At 44.1% G+C, this 20795-nt stretch overlaps 1 protein-coding gene across 1 annotated transcript; it reads right to left on the reverse strand.

The window, feature by feature from the left end:
• Nucleotides 1–1020: 1020 nt before the first annotated feature.
• On the reverse strand, nt 1021–20515 carry CCL28 (C-C motif chemokine ligand 28). Its single transcript, XM_034774948.1, is given in 4 exon segments — nt 1021–3637; nt 3640–3752; nt 5554–5683; nt 20401–20515. Coding segments are annotated over 4 exon segments (363 nt in total). The 5' UTR covers nt 20465–20515; the 3' UTR covers nt 1021–3581.
• Between the last annotated feature and the right edge of the window lie 280 nt (nt 20516–20795).

Genomic DNA, 20795 nt, shown 5'->3' on the forward strand with positions numbered 1-20795 from the left:
ATATGACCACGGGAACTAACAAGGTACATTATATAGGGCTCAATCATACATCAAAGTGAATAGGCATTGAGAGTACTCAGTACCTTGCAGCACTGGGCCCTACAGCGCTGCTTTCATCTAATATGTTTAATATATTCAAGCAGTTATTCAGGGCCCGCCTTACTGGTGGGCGACATGCGCGATCTCCCAGGGCACCATGGTCAAGAGGGTGCCGGCGCCCAGGCAGGTTAAGAGGTGAGAGCTGTCAGCTGGGCTCCATTAATGGATGGCTTTGTTGGCCCACACAGTGTCCCAGCTCAGCAGAGGGGACGGGCAGGTAGGACCAACTCTCAGCTGGGGAAAGGCTGAAGTTGCAGGGGTGTTGTTGCAGCTTGCAGCTGGGGAGGGTCTGCTCCAAGGCAAGCTGTGGGAACCCCAGCAGGCACAGGGGAGCACCCTGCAGGGCAGGGTTGGCCTTGCCCCTGGGGCTGTGCCAGTCTGAACTGGGCTGGGTGGGGCAAGGAGACTGCCAGAGAGAGATCTGCTTCTCCCTGGTGTCTCCTGCACTCATCCCGGGCTGCCTGGTGCAGCCCACCTGCCAGAGTAGCCACTCACCTGCCTCCAAATGCCCATGGAGCAGGAGCGGACAGGGCATACTTGGGCTAGGGGTGAGCACTCCTGGGGGCATACAGCAGTGTCCGGGGTTGGGCAGTGCTAAGGAATGGAGGCAACGGGGCTCCCTGGGCAGATTTCTGGCAGCTGGGGAAAACAGACCCCATGCCAGGTGTGTGCTGGGCTGGGCTTCAGTTTATGTCTCACAGTGCTGCCACGTCCCCAGCGCTTCACATGGCTGCCAGCCCGGCATTCTCATCGCTGGTGCCAGAGGCTTGGGTGCTTCAGTCAGCCAGTGCTGAGCATATGGGGTGCCCGGGCCATTTGCAGTGGTCTCAGCTATAGGTGAACTCAGTCCCTACTATAACTTAAAAGCTTCTGCGGTGAACTCAAGGTATATGACCACACTGTGTATCTGTACTTAAACTCAAAGAAAGGGCACAACTGTACAACTTTGCCCAGGTTGCCATCTTCCCTCAGGCCAGCCCTGTAGTTATTTATTCAAGTCAACTAATGGAAAATGTATGCAACAAATCTGCTCTAGATCACATCAGACTCACATCTGTATAACACAATATAATTGACATATATGGCTATGTCATTCATGTTTACAACATATCCCATATTCGGTAGTCTCAAAATGGCATTTTAATTATATTTAGCATATACTGTACATGCTGAAAACATATTGCAAAGATAGCTTTTTCAAATCATGTACATACTATGGCTGAGGCATTGTCCCTGGCCTAGGTCTCTGTTGTGGGCTCCATTTAAAATGGTCAGATTTCTAAAGGTATTTAAGTGCCTAAAGATGCAGATAGGCAATTCTGAAAAGCCAACTAGGTGCCTAACTCCCATCAAAATCACTGGGAATTTGGCATCTATGTACTTTTTTAAAAGACCATTAGGCTCCTATTTACATCTTTTAAGCACCTAAATACCTTTCAAAACCTGCCCCACAGTGACTATTTGTACCCTGGCTAAAGGTTCACCGAGCCAGAACTTTTTGTTCCTTCTGTCTCAATAAACAAAGCTCAAAGTTTGTAAGTGCCAGATCCTCACCTCTGATAAAGATCCTCCGGAGGCACCTCTCCAGCTGTACAAAGGCTTTAATCAGACAGCTGAGGATTTCCCCAGCTGGTGTAAAGTTGACAATGCCAACTTCACTCCACCTGCCCCCCCCCCCACATTGGTGTAGAAGGTATCCAATGGGAAGCATTTCCAGGTGCATCAAGGGTTGGGGAACAATCCTGGGCCAGTAGAACAGGCGTAGGTTAGAGCTATGGCTGCTCTAAATTGTGCCAGAGGTGGATTCAGTCCTCATCTTCCTAGAGGATTGGAGGAAGAGTAAAGGTGGCCTAGAGCTACCATCCGCGCTGCCCCCTCTGCACTGAATTGAGGATCCAGTCCTTAGTTTTTTTTCTTACCTATTGCTATTTCAGGTGTGATCCAGTTTCTTCCATCGTGCACATCAGCAGCTGAAGGAGCTGGATTGTTATTTAGCAGTTTTTATTTTGTTTTGGGGAGACTTGCTTGCTTCTTGTATCTACCATCCTACATGCTTTATGTGTTTGCAGTTATTATTAATACAAAAAACTAAAACTACTATGTACTTTACACAGTTCCTACCCTCAAGGAACTAACAGTCTAATTTTAGATGTCCTGCAGTGAGAACAAAAACAACTGGAGAAGAGAGAGAGTTATAACACCACATTATGGTAATTTAGGCTTATTTTAGGTATAACTTGATGAGCATAGTGCTCTTATTTAATTTTAAATCTCTACCTTCCTTCACTCATTACTACTTCTCTCACGTTATGTTGGGGCAGAAAGAGTGTGTGTGACTGACATGGCTTAGTATTTGTGGGCTGTGTGGAAGTAGTAAGTCTTCATGAGGGTTTTGAATGAGGAGGGAGAGGACCTGGTGATTTGAGTCTGGAAGGCTGCTCCACGCATTAGGAGGCACCATGAAGATGGCAATAGGAGGAGGGACATGTAGTGTGTAGGAAGGCTGGTATCATTTCAATACTAAGATGATGAGGTGGGACAAAAGGAACAAGATCAAAGGTGTAGGCTGGGGCAAAGAGGTGCAGGCCTGTGATGGCCAGGATGAGAAGTTTGGTACAGTAGGTAGGAAGGGGCTGAGGGAAGCACTTGAAGAGGGGAGTAACATGATCAGAAAAAAGAGTAATGAGACTGGAGGTGATCGTTGCAGCAGAATCTTGGACCCCTAATTTTGAGCCTGAGCAGCAGGGAGGACAGTGGTATTGCCAGCAATAATGAAGAAAGTTTAGAACCAAAGGGAGCTTGAAATGGGGGGAGAGAAGTCATTTTTGGTCATCCTGAGCTTGAATTGGTGGCAGGCCATCCAGAATGTTATGTCAGAAAAACAGTCAGATACACAACTGAGAAGGAGAAGGAGAAGGCAGGTCACATGAGAAGAAGGCAATTTGTGAGCTAGCAGCAAAAAGATCGTAGCTGAATCTGTGCAAGCAGAGGAGGATAAGGTATAAGGAAGAGGAGGGTACCAAAAGCAGGACCCTGAGATAAGCAGAGGAGGCGGAGAAACTACCTAAGGAATGTTAAAGCAGCAGTCAGAGAGTGAGAAGGATAACTGTGAAAGCCAAGTCAGGAGAGGGTGTCAGAAATTAGAAGTATTGAAGAATACAGAGATAGAGGATGAAGTGGAGTAAAAAGCACAAGACGTGGCCAGGAAGATATTGCCATTCCTTATGCACCAACTTTTGCCTTTATCTGGGTGATTCCCAAAGAACGAGATCCTTTCAAGATGCATATTAAAGGTGGTAAAGGATGAGTACAGCTGACATCTGTCACTGCTTGCTCTGGGAATTTAGACATTTGAAAAATATATTTAAAGCTGTAATTGCAAAATGTTGAGCAGTCATTGTATGTGAATTCCTAACCAAATATTTGTCTATTGCAGAGAACACAATGCAGCATTCACAGGTAACTCCGTCCTGGGTGTTGTTTCAGCACACTACTGCTTCACCACAATTTGATTTTTCCTTTTGGTGTTCCTTTTCTTCCCAGAATGAAGATTTCCATTTCTTCCATGATTTTTGATTGTGTTCCTTTTCATCCATTGCTTAATGGTTTTATTATGTGAGCTTACACATAACTTCTTGTGCTTTACATGAAGGCTGCCAGAAGAAAAAGAAATTACGTTGTCTATTGCAAAACTCATTTTTAAAAAAAAGAAGTAACTAGCTATATTTGAAAGCAACAAAACTACTCTCATCTCAGGTTTTGGGAGACCAACTTTTGATCACCATGTTATCTTCCAAACAGAGCTAGGCACATATCTGATTTTTTTTCTGTTGGTTTGTTTGCTGTCAATACTGCAAAAATAAAAAAAATTCAGTTTGGTTTGAACCATACTCAGATATTTTTGGCTAATAGAGGAAGTCCATTTTGGGTCAAATGCAACATTCCATTAGAGCCGAAATATTTTCTTTCTGGGCATTTGTAAAGGACTATATTTTAGGAGAATGAAGTGGCGGTGATGCCACCAGGGCTTTGGAGCTGTGCTCCGGGTCTGCTCCAGCTCCAGGCAAAAACCTGCAGCTCCACTGCTCCAGAGCTGTGCTCCGGCTCCGCTCCAGCTCCAGACTCCGCTCCAAAGCCCTGGATGCCACCCTCCCATTCTAGCCCAGTAGTTAGGGTCCTCATCTGGGATGTGAGAGGCTGAGGTTCAAATCTCTGCTCTAAAACAGCTATTTGAACCAGGTATCCCCCATCCCAGGTGATTGACCTAACTACCAGCCTACAGAGCCATTCTCACTCTCTCTGGTCCAATATTTATTCAAGTATTTTATCACAAGTAGGACATCTTTCACAGAGAAATTGACATCCATGCTGAAATACCCTGTATCCAATGGGTAGGGCACTCAGCTGGGAGCGGGAGACCCAAATTCAAGTCCTTGCTCCAATGACTAGTAAATTCTTTATAAGAGGTAGAACAGCTTCAACAGCACACATTGAGCTCTACCCCAGAATAACCTGGTGGTTAGGGCAGTCACCTGGGGGAGGGGAGTCCTGGGTTCAAATCCCTTTTCCAGAGCACAGATTCAAAGCTGGGTCTCCCACATCCCAGGTGAGTGGACTAAAGGAATGAAAGGGGCGCACACACCCCATTTTGTGAACTGTGCCTAAGTCCCCTTGTGAATCTAGCCCAAAACTATTTGTTAATTTGATTTAAATTCATTGAATAGTTTTGGCCCTAGTTTGGGTCAACCAAAACTGCATTTTTCAGTAAACAAACTATTCATCCAAAACGTTTCTCCCAGCTTTACCTTCCAAAGCAAAAGTAACTTTAGTGCATAATTACTCAGTAACTCCTGACCTGAAAAAGTACAGAGCAGGAGGGAAGCGTCTTTGCTGGGGCTGAAGATAAACACAGTGCAAATTAGTGCATTGGGAATGAAGTGACACAGTCAGGTCTGTTCATGTGTTATAAAAACAAGACTTACAAAGCCTGAGATGAACAGAAATGTTTCCACGATTTTTAACTTAATTTATTTGGATTTTAAGCACTCCCTTGAGATATTACTGATCAAACATTGTGTTATTTTGCTAGTACATGACAGCAAAAAGTGAAACTGAGTAGGAAAGACTATAAAAAATAAGAAAATCTGATTTGCTAAGTTTATGCTCATTTTCCATGCTGAGTGAAGTGCAAAAGCAACAAAACATTAATGGTGAAATATAAATTAGGTTTAAAAAAATTAATTCAGTTTTAACAATCAAAGGTGTAATACAGGGAAGGAAAGTTTGAAAAATATACAGGGTCTGTTTCTCCACTGTTACATCAGTTTTATGCCAAAGTAATCAATGGAGTGATACTGGTATAAAATTGGAATAACTCACTAGAAAACCAAGCCCAATAATTTTTAACTTTTGACAATGTCTCTTCAATATATTATCACACAGAATACCACTTACATCACAGCTGGTATGTTGCACACTCCATCATCTTTCTGGATTTCAAATTTTAGAACTTTTCTTAGAAGTCTTCTGGGCACATGGTGCGATACTTCTGTGCAACAGTTAAAGGATATTGGAAGTAGAGTAGCTGAAAGAATCAAAGGGAAAAAAAGTCTTCAACGTTGAAATGAATGGGACATTGTGTTGCCCATCTTGTCAAAGTTTAGTGAAAGATTGCAGTCTTTGAGATCAGTCAGTATTTCTTCCTCCTCGGTCTTATCACCACCTCCACCACCACTCCTTCAGGTATAGTGTTTCTTCCACTATCCCTGTGGATTTGTATTTTAAATACCGTCATCAGGAGATTTAATAAATAGCTTACACTTCTGGAGGGAGAACTCTGAAAGCAATTGTGATGCTGGTAAACCAAGGCTATAGGTGTTAGCTAAGAACTGACAAATTCATAGCTGGAAACCAAACCAGCTCACCTATTTGTTAGTTTTGTTCAAAATAGGTATTAGTCTTATAAGAATGTATTTAGTGTTTAGATTCTATGAAATGCTTGTAAATTGCTGCATGCGCTAATCTCACTTATGTCATGTCTGTATTCAATGCTACAAGGAAATATGTATGTTTTGCTTTATAACTTTGAAAAAATTTGCTCTGACCTTGTGAACCCAGGCACAGGAATCATCCCCCTGCCCATAGAGAAGGAATATCAAAATCAGATGGGCCATCAAGGAACATCACAATACAAAGGATTGGTTAATGGCCCTGTCCCACTTTGGAAATGCTATGTGCCAAGGTGGCAAGAGCCTGAGGACTGTCTGCAAAAAGAAGAACAGGAGTACTTGTGGCACCTTAGAGACTAACAAATTTATTAGAGCATAAGCTTTCGTGGACTACAGCCCACTTCTTCGGATGCATATAGAATGGAACATATAATGAGGAGATATATATACACACATACAGAGAGCATAAACAGGTGGGAGTTGTCTTACCAACTCACACTTCTTATCACACTGTCTGTACTCGGCTAGCTTGATTATCACTTCAGAAGTTTTTTTTCTCTTAATTAATTGGCCTCTCAGAGTTGGTAAGACAACTCCCACCTGTTTATGCTCTCTGTATGTGTGTATATATATCTCCTCATTATATGTTCCATTCTATATGCATCCGAAGAAGTGGGCTGTAGTCCACGAAAGCTTATGCTCTAATAAATTTGTTAGTCTCTAAGGTGCCACAAGTACTCCTGTTCTTCTTTTTGCGGATACAGACTAACACGGCTGTTACTCTGAAACTTGAGGACTGTCTGTGACTCCATAGTAAGACTGATATAGCTGTCCAGGAGTTCACTTTTTTTAGGGGGTAGGGTGAAATCTAATTATAGACCATACTACCAGTTTGGATGTCCATCCTGCTGTAGACAGTCTGCCCTGAGGTAGGCACTGACTGTTGTGACCACAGTGTGACAGCAATCACTAATGGCTGTGTGTTTGGTCTGATTTTAAAACTGATCTTGCAGAGGCAAATCAGGATCAATACTTTCAGTCTTTGAAGCTGCCACTGCTCATACAACTGTTTCGAGGGCTTGAAGCCCCAGGAATGAAGCTTGTCTCTCAGCTCTGGAGCCACCTTCTGCAGCTACTCTCCTTATCTCTCTGCAGCCAGCTTCCCTGGCTGACAAACCACCTAAAGAGCCGGAAGAGGCTTGTTGATGGGAAGGGGAAGCATGTATTTTCCCCCCAAGAAGATATATCCTCGAATTATGACTCAGGGAGTACAGTACTGGGGTGAGCCTGTATGCTGCCCCCCACCCCCCCACACCCTCCCCAGTATTTCCCTCTAATGGGGAGATTGAAGGGAGAAGGGGCACTGCAAAGTGTTCAGGGGAGTAAGTGGAGATCAGGGAACCCAGAGAGGACATGTAAAATGCCCCCATTATGGCCTGCTTGGACTTGGGAAATGTACTTCCCTTCCCCTCTCCTGGGGTCCCATTTATTCAATATCATTCAGCTCCTGCCAAAGTCTCTTTCTGCTCACCCACAAGGTTTAGGGTCCCACAGTCCTCCTTGGAACAGTGGCTTTAAATTCTGGCCTCCCTGGCTCATAATTCACCCTTCCAGTTTAGAGGTTGCACAGCCCTCCTTCCTGGGCTGTGTTGGTTGACTTCTTTCCTCCAGCCACCATCTCTGACTGGGCTTGAAGTTTCCTTTTGATTCCCCTGCACAGTCTAGTCAGTCTCTTAATTCTTCCCAGGAGGGTCTAATATCTCCAAACAGTGGTCTGTGCTGGCTGGCGGAGTGGAGTCTTGCCCTACCAGGCCTTTAAGGAACACTGATCAGGGATGGTTTTATACCTTCCATCTCCCACACACTGACTGCTCCCCAGGGCCATCTTCTTCTCTCTCAATTACTGCTTGTTATTTTCTGGCCTGCATCTACCTCCCTGGACACATGGAATGGGGTACCTGGCTTCTCACATGACCGCCTCTGGCCTTAAAGCAGGGGTGGGCAAACTACTTCCCCAGGGCCACATCTGGCCCTTCAGATGTTTTATTTCAGCTCTCGAGCTCCCGCCAGGGAGTGGGGTCCTGGGCTTGTCCTGCTCCGCACAGCTCCCAGAAGCAGTTGCATGTCCCGCTTCCGCACGCCGCCTCCGCAGCAGGGAACTGTGGCCAATGTGAGCTGCAGGGGTGGTGCCTGTGGACGGGGCAGTGCACAGAGCCGCCTGGCCACACCTCCCTGTAGGAACTGGGGAGGGCAGGGGGAACAATTTCCATACCCAGATGTGGCCCTCGGGCCAAAAAGTTTGCCCATCCCTGCCTTAAAGGGACAGTACCCATTACAAGGCGGCATGCATGGCCTTCTAGCCTCCTTCACTCCATTCTCTCCACTAGATGATCACATATCTCCATTCCTCTACCTGTCTACCACCCCACAACATCATCACTTATCTGCTCTGTCATAACACCCACCCCTGTATTGCACTTCCCAATACTATGCAGCCCGTATTTTCTCTTCTGTGAAAAGAACTTTATTATGCACCAGTTACAGTTGTTGAGGGCAAAACACACCCACATAAAAATAAGGTGATAACAAGCTGAGGGAAACTTCATCTTCACTTTTGGAAGGAACTTCCACCTCCAATAGGTAAACACACGTTAAAAACAACACGTCTAATTTACATTACAATGCCAAACCTTAACTCTGCCTCTGTGCACACAACAGATCATACATGAACTAGTACAGTATGTAAATGTATGTTAATGTTGCTGAGGTCAGAGTTAAGGTTTCGCTTTAGAGTGTGATTTAGTTGAAAGTGTTGTGTAGTTATCTGTTGGGGATATAACAGGAATTTCTTATGGACGTGTAGAATCTGTCAATGAAAGTGCTCACTGAGTGTTTGTTAAAATACAATAAAAAATGTCCTCAATCATTTTCTTGCTCTTTGGATGTGTGAGTGTATTTTGCCCTCAAGGAAGGATAATGATAACAGATTATACCATACACTTATACTGAATATGCTACTACACGGAGCAGAGACTTGGCTAATAAGTGGCTGCTTATTAATATGCAGTGACAGTGGCTAATAAAAAGACAATGGAGGCTGCCCATCACAGATGGCTGAGGAAGATACTACACAGTTCATGAAAAGACAAAACAACAAATTCAAGAATAAGGGAGCTGACAGCAGGGACGCCATTTCAGGTGTTTTAGGTGCGGGGGGGGGGGGGAGAGGGGGCAACTTTAACCATTATTCCAGGGGCTACTTAGGAACCTGAAAACTCTAGGGTTTCTTCTTCCTTTTTTTTTTTTTTTTTTATTAGGATAACAACTTAGAAGTTAGTTGACAGGAGCACTGTATCTAATTCCTCTAGTAAGAAAGAAAACTATATATACAAACACCAAATAAAGCCACATTTTAAATTTATATGTAAATCTGGAACAATCAGGAGATAATACAGCAAGATATTCCCAATCCCAAGCCTTGAGGTATCCGCTTTGGAGCCTTAACACAGAATCAGAAACACAAGTTTGGTACTTTGTATACTATCTTTAGTAGAGATAAATAAAATAAACAAAATCTGCTTCCCCTGTCAATTATTATTGTTTATTAAATGTCTTATGTTCCAAATTGTGAAGAGGAGAATGAGACAGCTTGAAGCTGCAACCACTAGTGGACATGACAGCTCTGGACCAGAAGGGTTTGTCTAAGACCCACTTAGCTGCACCTGGCCCCCTACTCTTCTGCAGCACCCACTTCCTCTGGATCCTTGCCCCAGGGACTGTTCCCTCTCAACTGCTCCTCTCACACTCACTACCCCTCAGCACCCACTCCCTCAGGATCCTTGCCCCAAGGACTGTTCCCCCTCAGGTGCTCCTCTCACACTCACTACCCCTTCCCTCAGGGGACAACCCTATGCCCTCACCTCTCCCTTCTCCTGGAGATTGATTCCCCTTTCCCACCCCACTGCCCCTCCCCCAGGCTCCAACACACACCTCCCACAATGCTCCCCCTCTCCTTCCCACCGTCACCACGGAGAACCCTGTGCTCCTTCTGCTTCTCCTACCACCCGTGGGGACCCTCTGCTTCTTCCCTCAACCACTGGGGACCCGGTGCTCTCCCCCATCCACTCCCACCACCGGGTACCCTATGCTCCTCCCAGCACCACTGGATTAATCTGAGTGGGAATGCTGAATTGAAGATTTAGGGTTAGATCAGGGATCGGCAACCTTTGGCACGTGGCCCGCCAGGGTAAGCATGCTGGCGGGCCGGGCTGGTTTGTTTACCTGCCGTGTCCGCAGGTTTGGCCGATCGCTGCTCCCACTGGCCGCGGTTCGCCACTCCAGGCCAATGGGGGCGGCAGGAAGCGGCGCGGGTCGAGGGATGTGCTGGCTGCCGCTTCCTTCAGCCCCCATTGGCCTGGGACGGAGAACCGCAGCCAGTGGGAGCCACGATGGGCTGAACCTGAGAACACGGCAGGTAAACAAACCGGCCCAGCCCACCAGGGTGCTTACCCTGGCGGGCCACGTGCCAAAGGTTGCCGCTCCCTGGGTTGGATCCTCTGCTCCATCAGTGGAGCTACACTGACTTACACCAACTAAGGATCTAGCCCTTGAACTATTGGGGTCACACTGTGGCTTCTGCATCCCATGGTCTACATTGGTTCAGAAGAAGCCCTAGGAGGAATTCTGATGGATTCCTCCTGATGTGGTGGGGAGGAGCATAGTGGTGCAGTAGCAACACTCCCTTGAAAGGATGCAATGCACACTCCTTCCCTTCCAAGGTTTGTTGGACCGCGAGAGTAAGGCCAAGACGTTGTCCTCATTCCACCCTATAGGATGGCTAGTTGTTATCCTTATAAGAAGCACATGGGATCTTTTTCAGGGGAAAAGGCAATACGCCGTATTTATTGGAAATACAACAATTAGCATATGCATTCAATCACACACACACACACTCCCGCCAGTCAATGTTATAGTTACCAGTCTAGAGTCCGGATCAATCTAGTGCCAGCTAGGTTGATCATGGGTAGGTAGGAGCTGGGTTCTGTTGGTTGCGACACGCTGGTCCAGGGAATCCTAGCGGGATGAATCCAAAGTTTCATGGTAAGGCACCCTGTTTATATAGTGAAATAGTGATTTGATTTTATTGGGACCAATGAGTTTTGCACCATCATGCTGTCATCAACTGTTGTTTGACAAGTGCTTGTTTTCTTAAATTGGCCTTCTTATTCTTTATTTTGTTCTTTTATTAAGTCTCTTAGGGCATTTCCCCACGCTGGTTCTGATCACAGCTATTTTGTCCCCATTGATAGGTGCCTGTCTCATCTTTAGGGTTGTCAATCTGCCCTCCTCTAACATTTCAATTGGGGCGTGTTGCAACCTCCTGGTGCCCTTGCGTCTGTCTTCGGTTCCTCCCTACAACATCTGGTCGGCGATGGCCTTCACACTTATTTTTTAAACACACACATTCCTCATTCACACACAAAACAGAATGGTTTTACACGGAACATTTGAACAGGAACATCAAATTGCAATGCAAGAGAAAAAACAACCATTGCCGCCTTTTATTTATTTAAAAATGCTAAACCTACAACTAAAAGGTCTGTCACTGCCTTGAAATCAGCACAGACACAGATTCTGGCTGATGCATCTCTACCAATGGCCCATTAGGCCATTCCTTTCTGCTTTCAGAAAGGGTGACTGGCAGGATATGGTTAAATTGTACACCAATACATGTTACATTATTATTCTTTATCCTTCATTCTAAATTATACAAAATACAAACATAAAATCCTACTGGCGGGACTGTGTGTGTGTGTGATTGAATACATATGCTAATTGTTGTATTTCCAATAAATGTGGCACATTGCCTTTTCCCCTGAAAAAGATCCCATGTACTTCTTATAAACATAACAACTAGCTATCTTTTCCCTTTTACTAACATTGCACACCCGTCAGTAAACCAGATGTGCTTTTCTTGACCCATGGTACCTAATTCTTCCAGTGAGGGTGCCTCTACCAAGGCAATTCTTTGCTCCAGAGTCACCTCTGGACCTTCATGTCGGTTCTCATTTTTAATTAGGGCATGTATTAGCATGTCTGGCTTGGACACCGTTTCTGTGGTCACCCCTCTGTTAACTAAAATAAGCATCCATTGAGCCATTCGGGTGTTTGAGACTTTACCTCCCATTAATCTCCCTGACAAAATGTACTGGAGAGGAGTGTGGGTGCTTTGGATAGAAATAGGGCCCATTCTTGTGAGTGGCTCAAAAGATTGTACTGCCCAGTTGGCTGCTAGCCACTCACATTTACAGGGATCGAAATTTATTTTTGCTCATTGTAACTTCCCAGATTCATATGCTACTGGCACTAGTTTTCCCTTTTCATTATTTTGTAATAGTGTGGCAGCCAAGGCCATGTTATTAGCTGCCAAACGAATAACAAAAAGGCTGTGATTCATCAGGGAAACACAGAGCTGGGGCTGTGAGAGTCTTCTGTTTTAGCAGGGTTAAAGCAGAGTACTACTCTTTTCCCTATTCCCATTTTGTCTTTTTTTTTTTTTTTTTTTTAAGCAGTTTCCACAGTGGGTGAGTTATTTCAGCGTATTTATAAATGTGTGGTCTAAGAAAATTGAATTCTCCTAGCAGTACTTTTAAAGAGTGGGTGTCAGTAGGGGCCGGCATTTCTACTAGTGCCCTTACTTTCATCTGATTTACCTGTCTCCCTTCTTGTCCAGCGACTATGCCAAGGTATGTAACCTGAAGTAGCACGAACTGAGCCTTGTCTAAGGCTACTTTGAACCTCGTTTTCTGAATTCGTGCCAAAACTTTTTCCATTAGTGTTGAGTTTGAGCCTCAGTTCCCCCAAATATCAAAATGTCATCTACATATGAAAACACAAAAGGCCTTTCTTGCGGACTCAACTGGTCTAGCATATCCCATAACATGCTGATGGGCAGTAGCTGGGCTGTTGTGATATCCCTGGGGCAACTGACAAAAGGTTCATTGTTGCTCCGTTATTGTAAAGGCAAACCGATCTTGTGAGTCCGCATGCAGGGGTATGGCAAAGAAACAGTTGGCCACATCAATAACTGAGAAATATTTAGATGTGGCTTGTACTTTTTGTATGACCTGTGTCATATCAGTCACAATAGGGCCCATAGGAAAGGTGCCCTTATTGATTCTTCTATAATCAATTGTTAAATGCCAGGACTGACCGTCTGCCTTTAGCACTGGCCATACAGGGGAGTTAAAGGGTGAATTTGTTAGTGGTATTATTTAAAAACAAAACAAACACCAATTTATTTTAAACCTACAAAAGAGTTTTACAAGCCAGGAGTATTGGTTTAGGTTCTAAACACTCCACATATTTACACAATCTATTTATACACAGCTGTACATAGATTACATTTGTATACATTTGGGGACAGTTAAGTTCCAATAGAAACCCCTTATGTTCTTTTAGCAAATTTGACTAAACTGTTCATAGTCAAATGATTTAAATCAGATTGTTTTTTTCCCTGGCTTATGTACAGGCATTCCTTTGGAAAAGGCCCTGTGACGTTGCACTCTATATGATTTTATGAAAATATGCTAATGAGTATGAATATAATGTAACTGGAATATGCTTCATGCAAAAGATCTCTTGAAAGGTATCATTACAAAGCTTATAATCTACTGAGTGTGGTCATCCTATTTGTATAAATGTATCACCCTTGTATCTGAAACTAGAAATATGAAATAACTCTGAGGGACTATTGTAATTATGCAAAGTGTGGGCCATTATTGGTAGGTTGGAATCTTGATGGCTCCCATTAACCAGGACAATTATCTATAATGGCTCTGTTTTACTTGCAAGTCTTCCTGTGCTGGCAAGTGGGTAATGAAGTCTTACAGTGATATGTGATCATGTCACCTGAACTGGAATCCATCTTTAACCTGGTGCTTTTCCATTGAGAAGGAGGGGGTAGGACCAGAGAGGGACAAAGGGTTCCCGCCTTATGCAAAAGATATATAAGTGGGTGGAACAGAACAAAGCAGGCAGCCATCATGAGAAATCCCCTAGCTACCACTTGAGCTGGAACAAGGGCTGTACCAGGGGAAAGGATTGTGCCCAGACTAGGAAGGCGTCCAGTCTGTGAAAGAAACTTATCAAAACATCTCTGAGGGTAAGATTTTATCTGTATTCAGTTTTATTACTGTATTAGGCTTAGATTTGCGTGTTTTATTTTATTTTACTTGGTAATTCACTTTGTTCTGTCTGCTATTACTTGGAACCACTTAAATCCTACTTTTGGTATTTAATAAAATCACTTTTTACTTATTAATTAACCCAGAGTATGTATTAATACCTGGGAGGGGCAAACAGCTGTGCATACCTCTCTATCAGTGTTATAGACAGCAAACAATTTATGAGTTTATACAGGGTAAAACAGATTTATTTGGGGTTTAGACCCCATTGGGAGTCGGGCACCTGAGTGTTAAAGACAGGAACACTTGCGTAAGCTGCTTTCAGTTAAGTCTGCAGCTTTGGGGCACGTGATTCAGACCCTGGGTCTGTGCTGGAGCAGACTGGTGTGTCTGGCTCAACAAGGCAGGAGTCCCAGGCTGGCAGGGAAAGCAGGGGCAGAAGTAGTCTTGGAACATCAGTTGGCAGTTCCCAAGGGGGTTTCTGTAATCCAACCCGTCACAGGCCCATTCCCTTCAGAATGACTGCAAAGAAACCAAGAATTCTTTTCCTATAATACTTTTCCTTTTTAACATTTTTACAAAGTTTAACTGCTTAATTCCTTCCAGCCTCTGCAGGGTTAACTTTTTTTCCTTAAATCACTTGCTTATTTTTCACAAAGACACCTCCATCAGCCTTGATATCACCATTCCAAGTATTGTCCCAGGGATCTGAAATCCCCATGCCTGTACTTACTGCTTCCCTTACTCCTGCCACTATACGCCTCAGGGCTCCCAGCATGTTTTCCAACTTAAATAACTTTATTTGTTGCCTGCACTGCTTGTCTGGGCTTGATCCTGCTTTCCTCGCTGAACCGTCCCTTTTCATGGACACAGGTTTTGTTCCACTACCAATTTAGCAAGGAGGGTGGCCTCCTTAACTAGCCCCCACACTTCCCAGTCCCTTTTCCTAAACTTTTTTCTTTAAATTGTGAAATCACAACAATATCCCACACTCCTATATCCTTCAGAGTGAGATCCTACAGAAATCTACTCCTTATTTGCCCACGCTTGTGCTGGGTCTTACAAAACACAAAAAGTCTACACCCACTAAAAACTCTGCCTGACAGAGCAGGAGGTGGGGAATGCTAAGCCCCCTACCTTTTGGGCTCTATCCGGATACGACCGAGGATATATTCACCTATGCAATTTTCCCCTGACAGACGGGTAGGAACAAGGACTCTAATCCTCCCCCTTATGGCCCAGCACCTCTACGACCAGGGGTATATATACTTAGACAGTTTGTACAAACCGTTTATATCTGTATAGTTTTCCCTGACAGATGATTCAGAGCGAGGACTCTAATTCTCCCCTTATTGCCCGGCACCTCTACGACCAGGAGTGTGCACACCTGAATGATCAATCACTTGATACGGATGGGATACCTTTTAGTAGTATTTAGCAGTATTTTCAACAATCACAGTGCACGTCTTCCCCTTTTTGCAATTCTCCACCAAAAATGTTATGATTAAAGAAGCACACGGGCTCTTTTTCAGGGGAAAAGGCAATATAGTGCAGTGGCTGCACTAGCAGAGAGACTTGTGCCCTCTTCTTCGTGAGCCCAGGCAGGACCTGCCACAGACTTGCCCTTAAGCGTGATTTTTGGTTCAGCCTAGTCCAACAGTTGCTAAAAGAAAAGAAAACTGAAGTTTGGCCTGGCCTTTTTCATTCCTACAGGCATTCCTCCCCAGGACCGCCCAGAGGATTCAGGGGGCCTGGGGCAAAGCAATTTTGGGGGCCCCTTCCATAAAAAAAAGTTGCAATACTATAGAATACTATATTCTCGTGGGGGCCCCTGTGGGGCCCGGGGCAAATTGCCCCACTTGCCCCACTTGCCCCCCCCCCTCCCGGGCGGCCCTGCTCTCCCTCCTCCCCCTACCATGTTTTGCCTGCCTCTGTCGCTGTCAGCAGCACAGACAGCAATCCATTCCATTACTGCTTCATGCAGGCCAGGATTTAGACTCAGTATGGTAACACTGCCACAAGCTGTATTCCTCAACCAGCAACTAGAGCTAGTGGCTGTGTGGGACTAGCAGCTGCAGTGGCAAATCCCCAGCTTCTTGCCTCCTCTCTGTCATGAGGGACATTGCCCTGTTGGTGTCATTATTTCTACAGATTATATTATCCATGTTGATCCTTCCTCTTGCTTGGGGACTTTCACCAAGGAGACATCACCTGTTTGTTAGAGGCTTTGTTCCCTTTATTTATAAAGAGCTGAATCATCCAATCATGCAGAAGAATCCCCAGAGGGCTATCCAAGAAATTTCATGCAATTCCCCACCATACAGAGCTCCTAACTTATGATGACAGACCCAGGGAGGAGCAAGGAGCCCTTCAACCACATCTACATCCCCAAATTTGCTGGGAAATCCCAGGGATTTTGAATCATCTAGTTACAAAGCAATATTTCCAGAGGGAAAAGAGCCAATACGCCAGGCCGGACCGCACCAGCTTCCATGGCCAGAGCTGGGGGGGGGGGATTTAAAGGGCTTGGAGCTCCGCGGTGGCCAGAGCCCCGGGCCCTTTAATTTGCCCCTGAGCCCCGGGGGCTCCAGCCACCTCTGCAGCTGGGAGCCCTGGGTTGATTTAAAGGCCCTGGGGCTCCCAGCCATAGCCAGTGCCCCAGGGCCTTTAAATCTTGAGAAGCCCCGCCTCTTCTGGTTGAGGCCACGCCTCTTCTGGGTGAGGCCATGCCCCCATAGGACTCCGGCAGTACCGGTAAGTCCTGTAAGTTACTTTCACCCCTGAATATTTCCTGGCCTTTCCCATGGCAGCAAAACCCACTGAGATGCTGTGCCATTGGCTTCAAGCCAGTCAATACCTGTGGTCAGTTTTCACTCATCTCTGACGGGAGCTGAAAGCCACTTAGGGAGGATTTCTTGTTCTGAAGTCGTGCTGGAATTTCCAACTGGAATTCTGCACATTTTCCGGGGGATAAGACGAAAGGAAGAAGCAATAGCTTCCCAGCTCTGGCCACCCTCCAACTGCTGTCAAGAAGCCACATTTCTAGGTGGGCCATGTGATGAAGGAGGAGGAAGATAAGTACAAATGAAGGGGTGAGGGTAAGGGACAGGAAGGAGGAAACTAAGCAGGAGGTCAAAATATGAAAGCAAAGGAAGAGGAAAAAACCCACATCTCCCTCTACCCTCTGGTTGGACCCTGGAAGATCTCCCTGCATGACCCCAGTAAAGCCACAGGAGTGGGAACCCAAACCCCCATTTACTTTAAACACGTAACCTCTAATCTACCTCTTTTTGCAGATCTCACTTCCTTATGTGATTGAGCTACTCTTTTCCCAGGCAAGCATTTCCACATGTGATAAGTTTGAGTTCAAAGGTCACTTTAAAATGTTTGCTTTAGAAAAGTGATTTAATTTTTGCAGTGCCCCAAATGTGCTAAAGTTCTTGCAAACACATATGAGACTCATCCCTGCCCTGCGGAGGTTACAATCTGATCCTGCAAACACTACTGAGTATGACTTACTATGGGACAATGAGACTATAAACATCAGTAAGCACTCCATTTGGTACAAGTAGGTGTTTGCATGATCTACTTGCATCATTACAATTAACTCAGTTGATTAAGTATCAGGGGGTAGCAGTGTTAGTCTGTATCTACAAAAACAACAAGGAGTCTGGTGGCATCTTAAAGACTAACAGATTTATTTGGGCATAAGCTTTCGTGGGTAAAAACCTCACTTCTTCAGATGCATAGAGTGAAAGTTATAGTGGCTGGCTCATTACAGAAGCAGCTTTTCCTCTCCTGGAATTGACACCTCCCCATCTATTATTAGGAGTGGACTACATCCACCCTGATTGAATTGGCCCTGTCAACACTGGTTCTCCACTTGCGAAGTAACTCCCTGCTCTCCATGTGTCAGTATATAATGCCTGCATCTGTAACTTTCACTCTATACATCTGAAGAAGTGAGGTTTTTACCCACGAAAGCTTATGCCCAAATAAATCTGTTAGTCTTTAAGGTGCCACCAGACTCCTTGTTGTTTCAGTTGATTAAGTGTTTGCAGGATCTGGTCCTAATTTAAAAACATACAGGATCAGGTAAGTAATTTCTACTTTGAAATATAATTCTCCTCCCTTGCCCTTTCTTATATTGCCCATTCATGTTTATTATCATTTGCTTAACTTTAGTTGCTTAACTCACTCACATTGCTTTACAACTGGCAGTTTGGTGGTAAGCCCTTACCATTTATTTTTAACCCTTCCTTATTTTCAATATATTTGAGGTTCTTATTTTCTACAAGTTTTTTTAAACTTTTTTCTTTTTTGTATCTTAATTAAAAATTAAATTATTGTTCCAACCCTTTACCATTTATCATGCATTTGCTAATCCTTAGCAAGTAATAGTCCCCCAAACTTCTCTTCCTTTGGCTGGGGCAGTACAACCAGTGTCCTAAGTCGCACCCCAGAATACCCAAAAGACACAACCAGCACTTCTTCAACCTGAAATGCAATAAACCAAATCTGAATCCACTACCTTTGATATACTTTGGAGACTCCTTATCCATGAGAATGCCTTGATTCATGAGAATGCACAGGTATTATTTTGGCCACCAGAGGGCTCTCGTGTATTCCACTGAACAGAGGTCGAATATAAGGAAAACCACAAAGAAAAGAAACCCACATAAAATTGAATATTAAGAGCCAGGTGTTATTCTTACATCTGTGCCACACCACTGGAGTAAATGGGGTGTAGCGGAGGAAGAATTTGGCTCAAAGCCTATAAAACTCCTTTTGTATTCTCTAGTTCCAAAATGGGCTAGTATGTTTGCTAGACTTTAAGGAAATTTGCCTTTAATTATTGTTTTGTTGTTAAATGCAGAGTGTGTTTGTCTTAGTCACCTAATTATTTGTCTCATACATACTGATCCATCTGATATACAGAATAAAAGAACAAGTTTAAGAAAACTCCCTCTATGCCCTTATTTGAACACACTACCCCCTAGCGTGGAAGCACATGCATGCCCAGCAAGTACACCCAGATTACAGCTCACACAAGCCTGTGCCGTCCAACAGGTGCAGAGGCCATTTTGGCAGGGTAGAATTTTAAGGCACATTTTACTCACTTGTGGCATGATCCTGCAAGGTGCTGAGGGCTTCTCTATAAACAGTTAATGCACAGCAAGCCAGGGTATAAATCTGCAATGCCCTAGCTTGCTGGGCACTAATTGGCTGTCTGAGCCTGCTACCAGGCACTAAAAGTTCTGTAGTGTGGCTTAATGTACTACTGTTTGAAACTCTACTCTCGCTGAAGTCAATGGGAGTTGAAAACATTCCGTATTTCACAGGATCAGACTCTTGGATTTCCTCCTGAATTTGGTAAAGATTTTAACATCACAGAGTTTAACAAGATTATTTTGTAATATAAAATTACAAGGAAAACAATAAAATATTGACTATAAGGGCTAGAAAATTCAAACAAAGTATGTGGACCCAACTCATGTATGCACCTAGCATAGCTGTCAGTAAGCATGATGCAAAAATGGGAGATTTAATCTATTGTGCAATTTGCTACTGTTAAAATGTGAGAAGATGAAAATCAGTTTTTCCACCTGTTAGCTATAAAATCCTACTTAAACATGGCATCTGTCACACACAGTATACATGATTTTAGAAAGTGCTGGTTAAGTCTGCAAGTAAAGTGTCCTAGAGACCCTCCTGCATGTGAGTAACTTCAATCAGATGAATTGTCCCAGTTGTTCTGAAGTGCAGTTAAAATGGTAACATTTATTGTGGCAAATACCTTGTTGTACTGATCCTTTCTAAAGACCTGGCGTTTCCTTGTTTAAACCATTTACAAAAAGTTTCCCAGTCTAAATATCCAACTGCCCTTAATTTTACAAATGGTAATTAGCTAAAACAGAGTGAAATCCTACCCCCAATGAAGTCAAGGGGAGTTTTGCCACTGATGTCAGTGGAGTCAGGATGTCATGCTTAAAGTTCTCCCAGTTTTCTGTATAGAAATTAAAACCAAAAGCAATAATCTCCAATTACTCACAGTGCTCTGGATATAAAACAGCTCCAATTCCACACAGAGACACTTCACCTTTTTTTTTTTTTAAAGATAAACCTATTATAAATGTAGCAAATATATAATGTACAGGACGACTTACCCTCAGATGTTTGGACAATCACAAATGCAAGAGCAGCAAAGAGAGTGACTAGCTTCAAATCCATTCCTTCTGACTGCTGCAGCACTTACTGTAACAGACCAGGTTATAAATTACAGGAAACAAAGGTGATCCTATCTCCTGGACTGCAGTAAAAGAAACTAACTTTAAAGCCCCACCCTTCACAGATGCTGCAAGTGGGCTTGAGCCTGTGAGGTACTAAGCACTCTGGCCCAATCTAGCAAAACACTTCAACACACACTCAAAGTTTTATTGACTTTAACAGGCTTAAATTTAAGCATAGGCTTAAATACTTTACTGGATCAGGCCAGAGTATTCAGAATCTTGCAGGATCAAACCCACTTCTGTGTTCTTACTTCTCTATCTCTGTTATGGAC

This window comes from Trachemys scripta, chromosome 6 (genome assembly GCF_013100865.1).
Source record: "Trachemys scripta elegans isolate TJP31775 chromosome 6, CAS_Tse_1.0, whole genome shotgun sequence".
Lineage (NCBI taxonomy): Eukaryota > Metazoa > Chordata > Testudines > Emydidae > Trachemys > Trachemys scripta.